This window comes from Centrocercus urophasianus, unplaced genomic scaffold (genome assembly GCF_019232065.1).
Source record: "Centrocercus urophasianus isolate 14NV4802_14NV808 unplaced genomic scaffold, USGS_Curo_1.0 seq_21, whole genome shotgun sequence".
NCBI lineage: Eukaryota > Metazoa > Chordata > Aves > Galliformes > Phasianidae > Centrocercus > Centrocercus urophasianus.
In genome coordinates, this window is record NW_024884767.1 from 9,361,056 (window position 1) to 9,380,773 (window position 19,718).

The following is a 19,718-nucleotide window of genomic DNA, read 5'->3' on the forward strand; positions in this document are numbered from 1 at the left end:
TGCTCAGCATGCGGTCGCAGCAGCTGATGGACACATGCTGGGACAGGTGGAGAAGCTCCTACAAATGCCAAGGCAGGGGCAGTCAAATGGGACATTGTCCTGAACTCTAGAAGGGAAAGCAGATTGTTGAAAAAGCAGCACAAGAAACCAGGGTGCAGGACAGCATGAGGTCCTCACCCTGGCTAACACTGACTTTGGCAACCTGGCCCATGACAGGCAAAGCCAGGCCAGCAACAGGGTCACAGGTCTGGAGGATCCCAGAGCCTGTTGTCCCATCATAATGCACCTACCACCACATGCTCAGGTTCTTTGGAGAAGCCCATAGAGTTATCCCTCATTCTGTCCTCTCCCCAGTGAACCAGCAGCATGCCCCAAGAAGCCAGGCCTTACATTCACCATGTGGCACGCTTACATGCCAGTGGTGACTGCGGCAAAGGACAAGAGGCCACTGCCCTGGCACAAACACCTCACACTGAACCACATTTGCCAGCTAGGTGGATGGCCTCTGGCCTTGTCTCATGCTCAAATCCCACTCAGACTCAGTAGAATCAAGCCAAGAGCTTGCTTAGCCTCCATCTGTGCTGCAGCACCCAGGACTAAATAAGAAGCAGATGAACTGAGTGGGTGTTTTACATAGTTACACTCTCCCACCCTCTTGCAATCAGGCCTGAGAGGACAAATGACTAGACAGCCGCATTACGTTCATAGATGTGTTTTTGCTTGCAGAAGACACCACTCTCTCCCCAGCATGCACCAGCAGTCACCCTTTGATCATGTTACACCAGAGATGCTATAAACACAGATGCTGACTGCAGGCCATGATTGCTGTGGGCAATGCTGAAGGGCAGTGCTCACTGAAGCAGGGAACAAGGAATGAAAACATCAGAACAAAAACTCCCTGAGAAATTTCTGATTCTCCACAGGTCCAGCCTTTATCCTGCTTGACTATTGACTTCTCCCATCTAGTGAAAGAGCAAAATGAATGTCCATGACAGTCTGGTCTAGAAGGGCCATCCCCATCTCAAACATAAGCACCACGCTGCAGATGAACTCCAGCCATTCTACACAAACTGACCTTGCAAGGAAGGTAACAGAAGACTCTTCTACTCTGACAACAATCAACTTCATGCTCAAAGCTACTTGCACCACTTCCCAGAAAGCATTTTATGCTACTTAACCCAACTGATATTATCCACTGCTAGTGCAAAAGCTTTTCAAGAAAATCTTCTTAGTGGAAATACGCTCCAATCAAACAGCTCCAGAAGAGCTAAGCAGCAGGTCCCGACAGGTGCTACATAAATGGCCACACATCACTCCCTAACCTACCAGCCCCCCGCCCAGGGAGAATAATCTTGCTCTCAGATTTATAAGGCCACCTCCCCAAGCACCTTCAATGCATCTGAAATAATTATATTCCTTAGGTACCGCATGCAGACCTAGGCCAGTGTGCAACTTACAGAGCAATTTCATTATTAAACACAAGCTAGACTGAATCACCGAAACAATTCTCTTCCCTTGCCAGCATCAACAGCACCTAAGCGGTAGTTCACTATCTAGCATTCTCCAAGCTAAGGTCAGCAGAACCTAAGGCAGGATAGGAACCTGAATTTACAGGAGACCAGGTCTGGTTCAGCGGTAAACAAGAAGCAATCCAAAATATCAAGGGTGACAGGTTGCCTCATGTTCATATTTTTTTCCTCTCACCTCAAGACAGAGCATGGAAAACACTTGTAGGCTAATACTCTCAAACACAGAGAGCTCCTTGAGACAATGCTTTTGAAACCACAAGTACCTTTAACCTAGGTTTTTATCAGCGTCCCTAATTTTCATCTGTAAATTTTAATACAGTCATATAGTCTTGACTGAGCGAGTAGACCTGTGTACACAGTAATTGCTTTTTCTCTACGGAAAGATCACTCTTGAACACTAGAGTTCCCAGCACTATAGAAATATCAAGCAGGATTGATTTGCATCTGTAACTAAACAACAGAGATTTCTGAGGGAGAAAAGAAGTAGGTTGCTAATGTAAAGGTGGATAAAAGTAATTTCTTTAAGGAGGGACTGGTATGTCTGTGCAATACCAGAAAAAAAAAAATAAAAGCTGTCTGCACCCAATGGAATTTCCAGTTGAGGCAAGAAGCCATGCTCTTCTCTTTGATCAGAGATCAGCAAAGAGTTGGTAGCCAAGGAGCAGAATAGAGATGCTCGTTTGGCATTGAGCAAGAACAGCATGGTGACATCACATGGATGACCTTAAGGACAGTGACCCTATTCATGGGTACCTTCTACCAGCATCTCTAACATGCAAACCATAAGCTTAAAGGTGAATTGAAACTTTGGGCTAAAGCAAATGAAGTTGAACCCAGTGACAACACCATCAACAAAAGCTAACAATACACATACACACATCAATTACCTAAAATACACACTCAAGAGTCAGTAATCACATATTTGTGCAGCACAGGAAAGCAGCAGTATTTAATACTGCTTTTATATACTCTTGTTTGCTAAATAAACATTAAATCTTGTTTCATAAGAAGATTGCTTTTCTTCTTTCTTCATGCCTGTTTTGCTCTTCTCCCCAAAAACAGATGTGAAGGGTAAAGTTAATTTTACTGGATGAACTACTCATACATGATGGCTACAGAACTAAAGCTCAACAACTGATCAACAGTGACACTACTTAACTGACATTACAGTATATTAAAATAATGATTTCTGAGGTCTGATAACCAAGGGGAGCTGACAACTGAGATTAAATCTTAATGTCTCCAACTGCCATCCCTGTTAATAGCAGAAATAGTAGAGCGACAATTTTGTTTTTACATGCATAAGCAACAAGGTCAACACGGAAACCTAATGGTAACAAGTTTTAGGTATGGTGAGAGAACAATAGATATCAACTGAAATTTTCAAAATTATCCTCCTAGTTTCCTCCATAAGATAGTTATATTTTCCATTATCTGCAGGAGATTATTACCCAACATTTATAGAGATGCTTGGTTTTACCTCACTGTCAGCAGATTCACTAGCAAAAAACACTTGTTGATGTCCTCAAGAAAGAGTCTTTTGCAGGTCATACTGTAGTACTTGTGTGACATAGTCTGAAGGAATCCCTGGAGATGACTGATTTCTCATACAGTATGGAAAGTAATCCTTACAATAGAAACTGGTCAAATTACTACAGCCTGAGGCTATCCCCTGTCAACTAAGCTATTGTAACTGCACTGGTATGTACTTTGAGACCACCTCAACCATGAAACAAAGCACATAAAGTCATAGTACCATAAAAATACAAGCAGTGTTCCTATGTGCCCACAAGGGTAACTTAAGATTGTATGTTTTACTTTAGCAGGCTAAAAGCACATCTGTGACAGGCTGACTTGCAGTCACAGATGCTAAGGTTTACTACTGGCTTTTTACATCACTAAGTCACTAAAAGCAGCCTGAGTGAAACCATGTTGGCTGGTGGAATAATCAATCAATTCTAGTACCTCTGTTTCTCCAGAATTCATGCTATACCTTGAGCCAAAATAAATTATTCCTAAGATGTACTGTTTCGCTGAGAATGATGGAAGAGCACAAGTTTGATGGAAAAAGCTCTTTTACAGTAACAGAAATTCAAAGAAACCATGCCCTCTTTACAGTGATTAGCATTACAAGCAAAGGAATGCAGTTATCCATCTTTAGATTCTTCACAGTATATCACAAAACAGCTCAGTGTTGCAGACTGGGGTCTCACTGAGTTCCTTGGCCAAGCAGCATAGTCTTAAGAGGAAAAAAATTTATCTTCCTGCATCATTCTTTTGGAAACTAGGATGTACTGTGAATACAGCTGGCAGAAATGAATGGAGCCATATTATAAGTATCAACTCACAGAGACCACCAAACTCCTTAAGTTAAAGCTGCCAAATATAGCTACAGGAGAGAGCAAGGAAATCTAGAAATCCCTCCCATCCTCCCACAAAAAAACATTCCCAAATGGCCCCAGTAAGGCAAACTGAACACCCTTGCAAAGCCAACTGTCAGCCACAAACAACTGCTGCCTCTATAGCCGCAGAGAGCACACTACAGTCAACAACTTAAACCCCTCACCACTCAGCACTCCCCTGGGGACTGCATTAAAAAACAGCCCTTCTTCAATGCCTCCCTGTGATTCACACAGCAAACACAAACACACACACACACAAAAAATAAAAATAAAAATCCAGGCCACTTTGAGAGCCACGGAAGTTTCACATGGGTGTTGCCTACACTGCATGCCTTTCCCTGTGGCAGGAACAGCCCACAGAGGATAAATAGGCATAGCCTCCAGCATCCCTGTCCTCCACCAATGCATACACCTATGAAGGCATGTCTGGCTTGCCTCAGCCACGGGAACCATCACAGCCCTCACAATGCCTGCCAAAGACAATCAGGGCAGAAAACAGGTGCCTTGGATTTGCCTTGCATTTTTACCAAAATCTTAGAAATATGTTGTCAATCAAAGACGTAAGATCTCAGTAGGAAACTAGATGTTCCATTTAATATCCATTTAATATTAATATTAAATATTTAATATTAATAAAATGAAATAAATATTGTAAACATATATATATATAAACACATACAGAAAGTCAAGTGGCAACATAGTACATTTGCCTGAAAGGAAACAGTGTATCTAGGTCACAGAGAAATCCCATGTCATTGCAAAAGTGTGATGACTAACAGAAGGTAGGAATACCAAAGATTTATGGCAATAATTCCCCAAACTGTTGGAAGTAATGTTTTCTCCTTTTTTTTTTTTTTTTTTTTTTTTTTTAAAAAAATGTTAAAATTACTCATCCATCTGCTTGAATTGCTGTACAGAACTAAAATTTCAAGCAGATCAGTGGGTGGAAGATCAAAGAATGTTTTTCAGAATTTGTTTTCTACCTACATGGAGGTGGGAGTAATATGTCATAGGGACCAAACTGTATGTGTGACATTGTATTAGAGATTTCCCAGCTCAAAAAGAGCCTAAAATTCCTTCTTTAAGGTGGCACAGCACAGCACTGCTGAAGACTACCATCCTGTATCCTTCATAGTGACAGCAGAAGAAACGGGAAGGTCCACACAGAAACATCTGTGCTTGGGAGCTGCAAAGCATTTTGGTTAAACTAGAGAAGAACTGACATCCTTGGCTACCCAACAAGATGGAAAAGCTAAACATGAAATGATTCACTCGCCTGATCAACTTGTACAAGATACTATTGAGACTTTGCATCCACAGATGAAAATCCCTCCCTCTCCCTCCCCAGCATTCTTAGGAGCCTGGTATTGAGCCATGTAATTGCAGCTAGTCCTAGCAGAAAACTCCTGGACAACTGCTTGGATTTCACTTCTTGCTGACATAGAAGGCTGGTGGGCTAGGAGAAATCTTCTGAATAACACTCTAAAAGCACAGAGATAAAAGGCTGGACAGGAAAAATAACTCAGAGAAATGCAGGCCATGGAAGCAGAAACAGACCCATCTCTAAATGCCCACTTCCTACCAGGATAAGCAGTGCCTCAGACCACCTCCAGACCACACAGAAAAATCATCATTCCTGCCTCATCATTACAAAATTTTACACTTTAAGGCCTTTTGAAAGTTTTACCTTCCCTGCTCAGAGGCAGAAAGTCAGTGGAGAGCATTAGACTTCTTTTTATCTTTCATTGCTTTCTTAGACATAATACCTGAGCTTGTTTGGGAGACGCATATAGTTTTGGGGCTTTTAATTTTATATGAATTGAACCAAATTCCAGGAACACAAAATTAAATTGATGTGCATGTCGCCTTGGGCAAAGGAGTGTCAGAATCTATGTTACTAGCAGAACCTAAAGCAGTGTGCACATCACCACAACCTGGCTTAACTGACAGTTCTGCACAGACATGCTTGAGCTGGTTACTATCCTACAGAGGATAAGCTACAACACCTAGTATTACATGCCAAAGCAATCAAAGCTAATCGCTGCAGGAAAGTCCTGACTGAGGATGGAGGAAAGCAAAAGCAATCCAGGTGTTCCCTTCAGTCACTGTTACTGTGGCTCTTGGTGATGGAAAGCAAAGTAGGTTTTCACAGACAACTGTTAAAGACAAGGATTAATGGTTTTATCCTGCGTTCTCTGACTTTTATGCCACTGGATTAGACTCAGTTGTCTCCTAGCAGCTGAAAGAGGCCTTCAGTAACCGATCTTTCATTTCAAACATAAGAAATAGCTGACCCAGAAACATTATCCCAGCAGAAACATTTTAAAAAGGAAAAACTTCATTCTGGATAGGAACCAAGGAGGTAAGTCCTGATTCCTTCCAAGCAGAATTCTGGCTCTTCTAGGACAGACATTTTCTCCTCTCCCCTCCCATGCCTTGCCCACAGCTGCACAGTGCTCCAGCAATAAACATCGTCCCTTCTGGCATGCTGTTACAAACTCTCTTCTTGTGAATTTATCAGGCTCTCTTTTCCATTCAGCAATAGCAGGAAGGTGGAAATTCCTTGCTGAAGAGCTTTGGCCATAAAATGGAACTGTAGAGACTGCAGATGAACAATTAGGAGTGTACACAGCAGCCTGATTAGTGTGATTTCTTCTGAGTAAACAATATGGGAACAAAAAGTTAGCTTACTGATGCTTATTCTTCATCACAAAACACCTGAAATGATGGGAAAGGATCAAGCAAGATGCCTACAATTGTCTTTTAATTGAGTGTTTGCCTTGGGTGATTTTTAAACAGGGAAAGAGAGGAGGAGAGATAGGAGACAAAGACTGGCAAAAAAAAAAAAAAAAAAAAGTATGCCTTAATTAAAGCGCAGGGAACTGACAGTAAAATGAGATAAACTCTACCTTGCAGCTTCTATAGGAAATTGCATATCCCAAGAATCCTAATCAAGAATTAATATCATTTAGGAAATTAAGGGAGATTGGTTCTTCAGAAGAGTTCAGCACCAGTGACTCCCACTTAATTTGGTCACTTGATTACAGCGCTTCTCTGGGAGATAAAGCCCAGCCAAAAACATAGCCTTTGAGAAAAAGCAGATATTTTATGCAGGACTGGAGCCTTATCTCCATCAGCAGTCCCTACTGGGCTCTAGCCAAGTCCCTGTCAAGCATCCCAGCCCCTTCAGCTTGGTGATCTGCCTGATACCTTGGATAAGAGCCACCACCTCCACCAGAAGACACATGGACAGGTACAGCTTGTGTTCAGTGTTCCTCCTGGGGCACAACAGAGTCACCAGAGTCAGGAGCAGCAGGGGTGTTGCAGATGTACAGAAATGAAGGTAGACTCCTAGTAGCTCCTTCCAGCACAACCCATGCAATTGTGACACAACGAACTCCCATGATTCTCCACAAACAAGTTATCTTAGACACTACAGATGCCAAGGAATTTGGACACATGCGGAACAACACAGGCAGGTGGGATCTCAGCACATGGCCTAACAATCAAGTATTTTTCCTATGATGGAAAGCATCACACAATCGAAGTACTGCCTAACAAATGCAGGGATCCATTTCTTCAGAGATGGCTCTTGGCACATTCTGTAGGATTGGGTCACTTTTCTTCACATAAGAAAGTTCTTTGTTACTGCTTCCCTTATGGAACAAGAAGAAAGAGGAAGACACAGTGGCCACCATTTTACCAGCACAGCATTAGGTAGGGCCACACTGCCTGTGGGAAATGAAGCATGGCCAAAATTAGACTATTTTGTCTTCATTAGCCACTCTCACAAAGTGAAGGAAGACAATAGTTACATAACAGTACAATCAGTGGTGATGGTATGACTATATCAGGTTAAAGCTGGTGTGAGCACAAGGAGGAATTAGGCTGCAGTAAGCTAATCTTGCAGCGTAGGCACGAGATTCCTGAGGTTCCCGGTATTCCCCTAGAGTGACTTCATTTCCCTTCAAAGTTGCTGGATACTAACCATGGCCTGCCTTTCTGCAGGAATAAATGAACAATGATCTGGTAATGGATTCCCTCTGGCTAACATATTGGATGCAGTTGTTGTTGTAACTATTTCTGATGTGTTCAGCTCACTCTCACTAATAGAGGTGCAGAATCTCTCCTGCCTTTTCACCTTCTACAGTGGCATTTGCAGTAGCTAACCTGGGGTTTCAGGTACACCTGCTCTGAAGAGATCAATGCTGTGGCTGAGTCTCTCTACGTTTCTTGGTCTTGGTAAAATCTGTCACTTGTCTCCATGTGTAAATGCTGCTAAGAAAGCCATTCACAGTCTACCTTAGGGGTAAGCACTGAGCCCACCCATACCAGAGTACTGCAGCACCAGCCAGAACAAGGGTAGTCACAATTCTTTGTACTCACAAGCCTCCTTCCAAGACTTAGACTCACAATGGCACAGTGACCTTTGCTACAGATCAAAGCTGAAAAGAAAACACTGCCAGTAATTCAGGATCACCTTACCCAGCTTGATATAAAATAAAATTATTTGTATGCTTGGAGTGTGAGAGCTCAGAGCCAAAGAACAGGAGTTACAAAAGGTTTTCTTGACTTTGAAAAATTTCATTTCAATAACCTTAATCTGCCTGGATTTAAAAGGCTTGATTCACCTTTAACACCGGTCAGCCGCACAAAGATAGTCCTGTGATTCAGTGAATCACAGCTTGGGATGCTGCTTCTTATTTACAAGGAGTTGCTTCCACTTTGAAGGTATACAGGAACTCTGCAATAAGTATAAACTACAACACTCAGGTCTACATGCACTGACAGCACGTAATGAAAATCAGGCTACTGTCTCTACTTCTGGCCTTTACTAGCAGCTGATGGCAGATTAATGGGACGTGTGACAGATGGTCAAACCAGAACTAAAATGGAATAAAATGGAAGGTGCATTTATCTGTCTGCCTGGCAAAGCACTGAATATATGAATACTGCAAGCAGATCTCATAGGGAGAAACACACTGTTAATCAGAGGTTTGGCATACTTGCCATTATGGGTCCTAGCTCTAAAGGCAACCTCAGCTCCAACAGAGGGAGGGAGAAAAAAGGAAAAAGAGATGAGCCATTGTGCAGATGGGTGTACAAAAGTGAAACCATTTTCACTGTTAATGAACAGACAAAAAAACACACAGTGAGTGAAACCATATTAGCATTTCTCATTTGCCTGCTAGCCAGAAGAAAATCCCCATTCCCAAAGCACTGTCAATGACACTGAGAATTATGGTCTGAACAACAATGCCTAATGATGTTTACCACAGTGGCCTTGTTGTTGGGAAAAAATAAAAAATAAAAAATAAAACAAAGATAGGGTCCTTCATGGGAATAGCAGGGAGAAAAGTGCAATCAGATCTCACATCCAAAGTTTTCTGAGGCTGATCATGTATAAAGAAGAATTGAATTTCCTCACATGTTCATACATGCCCACTGAAAGCCTTTTTTCCCATTCTGACAAAACAAGCACCCAAGGCTACACTTTGTGCTCAGTGGAACTAAGGGAAATTGTAGCAACTGACCTGACTTCCGCCTACAAGCCCTGAGTGTTCTGGATATCAAGCACGATTTGCAGCCCTGACTGACTTTGTGTTTCAGATCCACCACAAAAGCTGCAGTGCACTTCCAAGTCCTGGATGAATACCACTTGTAAGTCACTTGTTAAGACCTCTCCCCTGTTCTTGCAATTCCAACACTGCTCAGCTTTGCTTTGGGGCTTGGCTATGCAAAGCTGCAGACTTTGTACAGTGATGAAACGCTCATCTCAGAGCCACGAGGGGAATGCAGGAGGACCAGAGGCAGAAAAGCACAATTACTTCCCAACCACATCGTGGGTGTCAGTATCTCGCTCTCGCAGGGGCACACTGCCACCCTGTGGAAATGGTCCTTCTCTCACAGAAACCTTGAAGAGCTGCAGGGAATCGGCCAGCAGCCTCAGTTGCTTGTCATTAGCCGTCCTGCTAACGCACCAGCAAGCCAAAAGCGCTTCAGCACTGTGCTGAAGCAGGGTTCTGTGAATTTAATTTATTGACGCTAATGCAAATTTAATTTCAGCTAAATCTTTGTAATCACACAACTTGTGTCAGGGTAGCTGCTGTGGACACAGTAATGTAGCAATTGAAATGCATGTTCACTGCCATGCACTCCGCTTCTCCTCACCAGTACATTAATAGAACAAGGGGCAGAACATCTAGAGTATCTTCAGACAAGTGAGATGACAAACCACAGCTGGGTGCCACATCTGTCCCGAAAGCATTAGGGCAGCATGCAGAGAAAGGCAGAACATCTCAAATGAAGCAGGATGCTGGCACCAGATTTCTTCCATCCTACTGCCTCCAGTACATCTTGAGTCCCATTCTCTTGCTCTCAGTGGGCTGGCAAAGAGCCAGTCAGTCTCAGCATTAGTCTGAAGGTCAATAATAAACACCAAGATTCAGCCTCAACTGTGTACTTCTGTCAGCAGAAAAATAAACAGCAGGTAAGAACCCGTGGAAATCTCTCCTCAGTACACTCTGAAGGTTATTTAAACACAGCCTGGAGACCTTCTTATTCAATAAGGGCTGCAATTAGCTTGAAAATTAATCTTAACACATCTCTCTATGACAGGGTAAGAAATGAACTTCCATGAAAAAAAATCAAGCGATGCTACTGACAGATGAGCATTGCGTTCAGATCTTAAAAATAAAGATGTGAAAACTAATAACAAGGGGTTTGAGTTTACATTCCCAGTTCCTTACAATGAATCACAGAAACACAAAATTGCCAAGGTTGGAAAAGACCTTCAAGATACCCATACACCTACCACCAATATTTCCCCTCTATACCTTGTCCCTCAGTGTACACCCACACAGTTCTTGAACACTTCCACGGATGGTGACTAAGCCATCTCCCTGGACAGCCCATTTCAGCACCTGACGACTCTTTCTGAGAAGAAATTTTTCCTGATATCCATCCTGAACCTTCCCTGGCACAACGTGAGGCCATTCCCTTCTAGTGCTATCGCCAGCCGTGCAGGAAAAGAGGCCCACCCCGACCTCACCACAACCTCCCTTCAGGCAGTTGAGAGAGCAATAAAGTCTCCCCATAGCCTCCTCTTCTCCAGACTGAACAATCCCAGCTCCCTCAGCCACTCCTCATAAGACTTGAGCTCCAGACCCCTCACAGCTTTGTTGTCCTTCTCTGAACACATATGAAGGCCTCAATGTGTGTCTCTTAGTGAGGAGCCCAAAACTGAATACAGTACTCGAGGTTCAGCCCCCCCAGTAATGATTACAGGGGGATGATCACCTCCATGCTCCTGCTGGCTGCACTACTTTTGATACAAGGCAGGAAGCCATTGGCATTCTTGGCCACCTGGGCACACTACTGGCTCGTGTTCAGTCAAGTACCAACCAATGCCCCCTGGTTCTTTTTTTCCACACAGTCTTCCACTCTATCCCAAGCCTGCAGTGCTGCCTGGGGTTGTTGTGGCCAAAGTGCAGGACCTGGCACTTGGTCTTGTCCTCCCCAGAAAGCTGGAGAAACGAGAAACTACCAATTACCAGAAAACAAAGACTGCCACTTACAGTTACGCAGGTTCATCTGCACTTCACAATAGGCCTTACAAAGCCCACAGAAGAGGCAGCAGTTCTTTTGATTTACCTCAATAGGCTTTGGGTCAGACCTCAGATGCAGCAACCTCTCATTATTATTTCCATTACAAAAAAAAATTATGAACTCTGGTGTATGCACTCCTCTCCTCATTCAAACAGACTGCTGTTTCATGCCAACAATCACACAAAAAGAGAAATGAAACATTCTCATTATTACCGACAATGAAACAAGATCCACCTTTTTCAGCCTCTTTCCCAGTTCTTCAGATTTAACTACTGGCATAAACTTAATGAATAAAATCTGAAGCAAAGCAGTCTGTACCAGACAGCACATTGTAATCTGAAATTACATCTGCTCTGACGTGAAAACCCCAAAGCACCTTTGATGAAAAACCATTCGCCTTCCAGATACACAATTCAGGATTAGTCCTTATGTATTCAATAGTCAGAACCAACTGGCTGCTTCTCTCTGATTGAATCAAGAGACAGCAATCTGAGACTGCATGGCCACTTGAGCTTTTAAGACATATGGCTCTGAAGCTAGCCCCACTGAAGATAGGTCTTGACTGCTCATGCTGCATGTAGTCTCAGTCACCTTCAAGTAAAGGCAGAAGGAAAACAATAGAATATACACTGTATATACTGCATATAGTTTAGGAGAAGAAATACAGTCTGTTTTACAATTCAGAAAACACAAGCAGGGTGTGAGCTGTCTCACTGATACTGAGACCCACGTTCTGCAGTTCATTTCTTACCTTCAACAGTTCTTTTTGGAAGTCTTTACCATCGTTCATCCCCTGGAGGTTAGCAATGAATTCTTGGCAGGTCATCTTTTTCCCAATGTTCTGGAAAAGATGACAGAGAAACAAAGCACTACAGCCATGCTACTTCCTAAAATGACATAAACATGCAACATCTCAGACAAATCACATCTCCCAGCTTTAAATCAAGCCCAAGGCAGATGTTACTAAGAAGTCATTGCCAACATTACTTAGAGGCATCTCTTTGTGAACTTAATTGGAAACAGCAAAGTGCATTTGGGCCCATCTGAATAGAAAAAAGCTAAGTACTGTAGAGTAATGAACAGGGTGGTGCTAAAGCTCACTGGTATATGCATTGTGCCTTCCACCCCATGTTTCCAAAGATTCTATCAGTCTCTGAGAGAAAATATTTACTTGAATCTGTTGCGAGGCACAAAGAAACAAAAAACTGAGGCTCCTTCCAGACCTTTCTCTTAGCTTTCCAATCGTCCAGTAGCAACTGCCTTGCAACAGTTAGATACACAGAAGCACCCACTTTCTGAGTCACAGCGCTGAGATTAACTTGAGGTGGAGCTGCTGTCAGTGGAGGATCAGGGATGTGTTAGGAAAGGTTCTTCACCAGAGGGCAGTGGGCAACCAACAGGCTGCCAGGGCAGTAGCCAAGGCCGCAGCTGCCAAAAATCAAATAAGTGTTTGGACAACTTCTCAGACATAGGATTTGAATCCTGGGCAGCACTGTACGGAGCCGGGTGTGGACTCAGTGATCCGTGGTCTCTTTCAGCTCAGAATGTTCTATGATTCTCTGACATTTCCAGGTAATACTTTTTTCTTTTTCTACTTCATTCATTGTCTGAAATTATCCAGCTGAGCCACAGTCTTTCAGCAAATGCCTGCTGGTCCAAAATCACCTCACGTGGAGGCTTGAGGCTGCCTTAAATTGCTCCTGAATCTCAGTCTCAGTCAGCCATCAGAGAAAGTGCCTGTGCTAGGTCTCCCTAGTGCCCCGTGTGCTAGAAACCCCAAACTTGCATGTGGGAAGCCTTGTGAGCAGACAGAAATGGTAATATCAAAAAGAAAGCATAAGAAGAAACACGACAGGAACAATGGGAAATCAGGATTCTCTGATGACCACAGTATTTCTACAGATGCCAGAGAGGACAAGGTGGTGAGTCTACTCCATGGTCAGGGTATGCCCTGGCTGCAGAATAAAAACTAACCATAATCTTCTAGGTCAACTGAGAGTTAGCCTCTATCAGGCTACCAATCTGCAAACCTCCACCTGCAGTACTGTGTCCCAGTAAGCAGTGTTGCTGCACTTGCTCCCTCTGACTAATGTAAGTGCATTACAAGGTACCTGCCTTGTTTCTGCATGCAAAACAGACTGCTTACTATTCCCCTGAGGAAGCAGCATTCCAACTTTATGCCCTCTGCCCTGCCTTGCCAATAAAATGTGAAATATTGACAGCCTACTCTGGAAGAGCTTTATGCAGACAGAAGTTAAAAGCCAAGAAAGGGATGAGTCAGTAACATAGATTATTCAATGCTACAGCTACATGATTGCTTGGGCTGCTCAACTACTCCCATTCCATAACAGAGGCCGAGAGAAAACTGGGAATTCACCAAACCTTGACTATCAACCCTATCTAATGCAAAGGGAGATTCCACAGTCTTTGGCCACATAGTTCTGCAAAAAGCAGACATGCAGGAATACCCCTACTTCCAGAGGGGCACACAGCGCTTCCCACATCATTAAAGATCTTAACAACATAGTAGGGCTACAACCCTGGCCCTCTGGTTGCTGAATACAGCTCATAAGTCCAGTTTTTGGGCGCAAGCTGGAGCTGTTCTCATAAACGTGCAAACACCTTCTTTCTTCCCCGTTACAGATATCAGACTGTTTCTGTTTGCTTCCTCCATAGCAGTTTGTAATTCTCCACACTGACCAAGCCCAACTGCAGTATGGTCCAGTTTACTTATTGAGATAATTAGTACTCCAAAAGAATGGCTGTTTTGCTTCAGGACCATAGCTAATGTCTCCACACAGTGCCATGCAGGTTCCAAAACATGTGTGTGGAAGTCTAGAGCTACCCTGAACACAGTTACCTCTCTAACATGTTCTTACAGTCTGGATAATGGCCTGCCTGCAGAAAAGCGAGCATGCATCTCCAAGACATAGCTAGCAAAAATGCTGTATTTACGAAGAGAAAGAAGTGTTGTAAAGCAGGGGCAAATAAAGGAAAAAGTAAGAGTTTGTCTACAAGACTTAAGGGAAGGTACAGACTGGAGGCCTCACAAGAAATCGAGCTCACTATGAAACAAAAGAATTTGCAGTTACTTTTAGTATTGTCAGCAACAAAAAAAGCTCAGTGTAGACAAGCTCAAACTCATTTGTTTTCTGCTCTTGTAGAATCATGCGCAGGTCAGGTTGAAGCATTATGTCTTTGTTAGGAAACAGGCAATTAGTATATTTGTGCAAGGAGCTGCATTCCAAGTCAGAAATGCCTAACTTACCAGCTATGCAGAAAAATGAAAAACAGAAGAATACCAAAATTAAAGGAAATCCCAGAGGGACAGAGAGAAGCAACACATATGCAGAATTCTGGCAAACATTAGAGCTCCATACATGTAGCTCCATACAGTCTCCAACATTACACTGTATATCACTCAACCATCCCAGTTTCAGCTGCAAATCAACAGCAGCAATGAAGGGCCAGAGCACCTCTCTCCCTCCAGTGGGCTAAAAAAAGCCCACTAAAGAATCACAGAGAGCAATACGCAACACTGCCAGCTCAGGCACAATATTCAGTCCTCCCTCCTGTTGTGCCAGGCTGTTTGCTACCCTGTGTAACAGAATACCTGTGCAGGCAGTGCAATGTAATCAAGGGAAGCAGAGAAGGTTGAGAATTACACCAAGGCATGCTCCCCAAATTCCACTCACTGTCCCACGCACTTCTAAGCTAAGGTAAGCCCAGCTTCCAGGGACAAAATTCTCTACAACTCCCCTTCCTCTCCTGCTCCTACTATCTTCAGATCAATGGGATCTTCAATCAATGTGAAGCGGGCATCAAAATCCCTGGAGAAGCATACAGAAGCCTTGGCTTTGTTACCTGCACCCACTAAAGAGCTCTGCCCCACAGGGCCTGAGCAACCCTTGCAGACAGACCCACCACCATGTAGCCCAGGCTACCCCTGTCCCCATGGACAAGCCTCTGTCACCTTCTGCCCAACCCACATCCCTGCTGTGTAAGGACAGAGAACACCTCCCACCACAGGAATACTATGCATAGCAGCCTATTTCAGCACCATGAGTGCTGAAAGACATGTCCTAGGGCTGCTGGCACCTTGCTCCAGTGTGACTAAGAAAATTTCAGCTAGAAAATTACTTCCCCCAGGCAGCCACTGGGGAGAGGCATTTGCTGGGGGAATGCGGGGCTTCAACTCAGGGTATCCACACCCCTCCTCACTTTCTTGCCTCCAGGCACACTCATAATTACCCTGGCTGAGCAGAACTCTGGTTCTACCAGATCTTCCCTCTGCAGCATAAGGCCTACAACCAACACCTTCCCCTTGTGACTTTCCCAGTTTCTCTTCACTTCTCTTCCTTCTTACACTTTTCCAAGTATTTTTACATACTGTAAAGGAGAAATCAATCCCAACAACAGTTCCCCAGTCAGAACCACCTGCCATCATCAGGAAAGAATGGGGATGAGACAAGAAAAGAAGGAGCTCAATGACAAGGAGTTTCTTCACACATAATGGTAAAATCAGGTGCAACACCAGGCCTAGACCTGTGTACTCCTGGGCATGCTGGACAGTTCTGCCCTGTACTACAGCAGTTTCAGGGAGAACAACCACCTCATTGTTTGCTGTCTGCAACAGAGATGTTCAGAGTACTTTAGAATCAGCCCATCAGCAAGGGGATTCTGTCGCCAGAAGACTGTTACCTCCAGGCACAGAGTTGTCAGGAACAATCTATATGAAGCTGTTCATACTCACGTGGCCATGCAGATCAGTGTTTAGCAGCATCAGGGCACACGTGAGACAATGAATTCCATCTGCAGAGAGATATAACCAGTCACATGCAAACTCAAGACTGTACCCTTAAGGATGGATGAAACCAAGCCTCACAGTCTAATTGAATCTGTTTTTTTTTTAATGGTAATCTGTTTATCAAGAAATACAAATAAATAAACAAACAGTGAGGTCATTCCACAGTTGCCAAAACAGAGCAACCTTTCTTTCACCTTTTAATGAATGTCAAAACTATCTTGCAGCACCCACAAATGAAGCAAACTAGACAGGAAACCATGCTGACATCAGTACCGTAGCTTGAATTAATTCCTTTTTATTTTATCTGTTTAGGACAGAAAGTGAAGACAGAAAACAGCTATTTTTCCGTACAGTATGATAGAACGTAACAATTGTAATTGTTTTTCTCTCCTTCTGGACCCCTCCTCAGTTCAGTGGAGAATTCTGAATAACTTCAGCCATTTATTTTCACTGCCTAGACTTCGTGCTGGATAGTGAGTACTCTAGCAATGTCTAAGGAGGTCTTGCATGACCTCCTGATCACAGGTCCTCCACAAGGCACCAGAAAAGACACACTATTCCTGACTGCACTCCCAGAGTCACTGCCGTACAGCTTGGAATGTCAGTAAGGATCAACATTTTCAAAAGCAGTCACCACTCTCATGTTCCTCATTTTCCACGCATTTCTTTTAAATTCAATCTCCAAATGCTTAAATTCAGTTTCCAAACATCTATTACACTACGAAAAAAACTTATCTGTTCTCTTGTTTATAAACACCAGATGTCATCTTCTCTCACAGAGGCGAGAAAAATGATCACTTACAAAGCAAAGACATCCTGTAGTGAGCTGCAATTAAAATCTCTTGTAGCCAAATCACATACAGATTCCCGTGTTGTAAAAGAAGAGAAATGGTGGACGGGGATACACATATCTTAAAAGTCAGTAAGACTGTGTGATCACAGGCCTAAGGCCTTTACAAAAAGACAACCCTCAAGACAACTACTATGTTTTCTTATCATGCTCGTACAGGGCCTACTACCCAACCAATGTGACAGAATTCTAGCAAAGCACAGAGTGAAAGAAGTACTACTATCATCACTAACAATAGTAAGTCTGAAGCAGCTAGAATCTGAGACTGTGGTGCCTCTGTTCAGGTCTCTGCATTTCTCCACAGCAGCTTGCATTCCCAATTCCAAATCGCAAATATAACCAGAGGATTAAGAAGGAAAAGGAGAAAAGAGAAAAACAAATGCAATCCTGGCTTTCCACTGAAAGAAACAAACACCACATTTCTGCAGTGCACCACTTGATTACTGACAGTGGAAATTCAGCATCAACATTAAAACCCTATGCAAAGTCTACAGGACTCACTTTAATCCAGACACTTGTTCAGGCTCTGAACTGGAAATGTACTTTCTGCAACTTGGACTAGAGTAAGGCAGCCACATCAAAACACAAATCATTGTTTTAATCTGTAAATGACATGCTTGTTCTTACTTACTGCCTGTCCTGACTTAAAATAAGAAAGGCATAAGAAAGAGGATAGAGATAGCACAAGAGCAGATCACGCCTTACTGCTACCTATTCTCTTGTCTGACAGGCAAGCCAGTGAAGCTAAAAAGATATAATGAGGGCAAATGGCAAATACCATCTCACTGTAACAAGGGTTAACCACAAAACAAGGGGTAAGTAAACAAGACAGTACTTCCAAATGCAGCAGCTTCTTCTTAGTTACACTAGAGAACCAGAGGCACAGTTCAGCCTGTGCATATTTCTTTTTCACCCTCCTTCCTTGCTCAGCTTTCTCAGTGTGTGATCAGCCAGCACTGGAATTACAGTCACATTCCACTGCTGGTGTGGCTGACTGAACGCAGGAGCCACGCCAGCTGACAGTGTGCCCTCCTTTTGAATGCCAACTTCTTCGAGTTCGATCTGTGTGCTTGCTTGTTTATTTTTCTCATCAGTTTCCAAAATGACTGAAAACACTGGCAAGGAGGCAATACTCTGACTGATGTTAGTAAAGATGAAAACTCGCCAGGGTCTACAGCACCCAAAATTCACCTACGTAACTGGCAAGAATGGGCATGTGCAGCATCAGTGTGTGAGAAGAAACAAGCATGGATTGGTGTATGAAAAGTGAACTGCATCACTTCCAGATAAGGTGGCATTCTCATTTACTGTAGCTAGAGTGCAGGCACCCACACACACTCAGAGTCAGTAAGACCGAAAAACAGAACTGCAGGCACTTAAATCTGAAGAGGCTGCAACTAAGAATTTACACTGAGGATGCCTACAGATCTTTACACGTGATTACATGTGGACAGTATGAAGGGTTTCCATGCTAACAACAGGCAATTTCTAAAGCATGGCACAACAGTTATACATCACCCTACATGCAACCATACAAACAAGGGGAGGATAGAAGGAGACCAAACATCTTCTTACAAAAAGCAAAGTTACCTTTAGAAGAAATGGTGTTTGGGTTACACTGATAGTATCTGCTGGAAAAGTGGACTAAAACTCTCTCTCGTTCCTGAGTTTCTCCAATAAGGGAAAAGGCTCTAAAGAAACTCCTAAAAGAATTGCATAAAAAGGAGAAATTAAAATCATAAATCCTTCTATCCCCCTCAGACAGGGGAAGCATATATAGCTATAGAGCTTAAGAAATACATAAGCATGTGCCCAACAGCTGGCTCCAAGAAGCCTGTCAAGGAAAAGACTATCAACCCATGCACAGTTAATTCCAACATCACAGTACATGAACTAGGAGTTAAACTACCACTGGTCTTAACCATGGAATACACCAGCTAACAAGCAAATTTAATAACTGAACTAATTTTTCTTAGTTTTCAGTGTTTTTCATTTCTTCAGGTAAGACACTGGAACAGGTCATGTACAACATACATCCAGGATGTTCTCTGCCCTTTTTGCCTGCACCTTTTAACTTTACAGCCATCATTATTTCCATCAAAATCAGAGGAACTAATCCAGGCAGTGAAGTGAGGCATATGCACTAAGGACTTGGAGTTGGGACAGAATGTGAAATCCTCCCTCTGGTGGGACATGTAACACAGCAGCCATGACCCAACAGTCACCTTGCAGAAGGGCAGTGTGGCCATGTGCCCTGCAGAAAATGAGAGAAAGAGGACAGAAATTTCTCCTGTTGTGCATCAGTAGCAGAAAGAACAAAACCTGCCCTGCTACTGCTTTTGAGTCCTGGGCAGAGAGCAGATGCATACAGGGGCACAGCCTGTGCAAAAAGAAGGGACTTCTTCATCTGCCTCTTCCCACTCCACTATTGCTCCTGCTAGAAAAGCTAGCCTTTTGCAGCCAAATCTCATCAAGCATCATAGAATCACAGAATGGCCTGGGTTGAAAGGGACTATAATGAT

The 19,718-nt window shown here is 43.2% G+C and overlaps 1 protein-coding gene across 1 annotated transcript in view; it reads right to left on the minus strand.

The window, feature by feature from the left end:
• PSD3 (pleckstrin and Sec7 domain containing 3) overlaps positions 1-19,718 on the minus strand; it is a 102,780-nt gene that overhangs the window by 53,245 nt on the left and 29,817 nt on the right. The window contains exons 7-9 of the mRNA XM_042822771.1: positions 18,787-18,899; positions 16,293-16,351; positions 12,291-12,380 (exon numbers count right to left, since the gene is read on the minus strand). Of these exons, the coding sequence (XP_042678705.1) occupies positions 12,291-12,380; positions 16,293-16,351; positions 18,787-18,899 (262 nt within the window). The remainder of the gene's footprint in view (positions 1-12,290; positions 12,381-16,292; positions 16,352-18,786; positions 18,900-19,718) is intronic.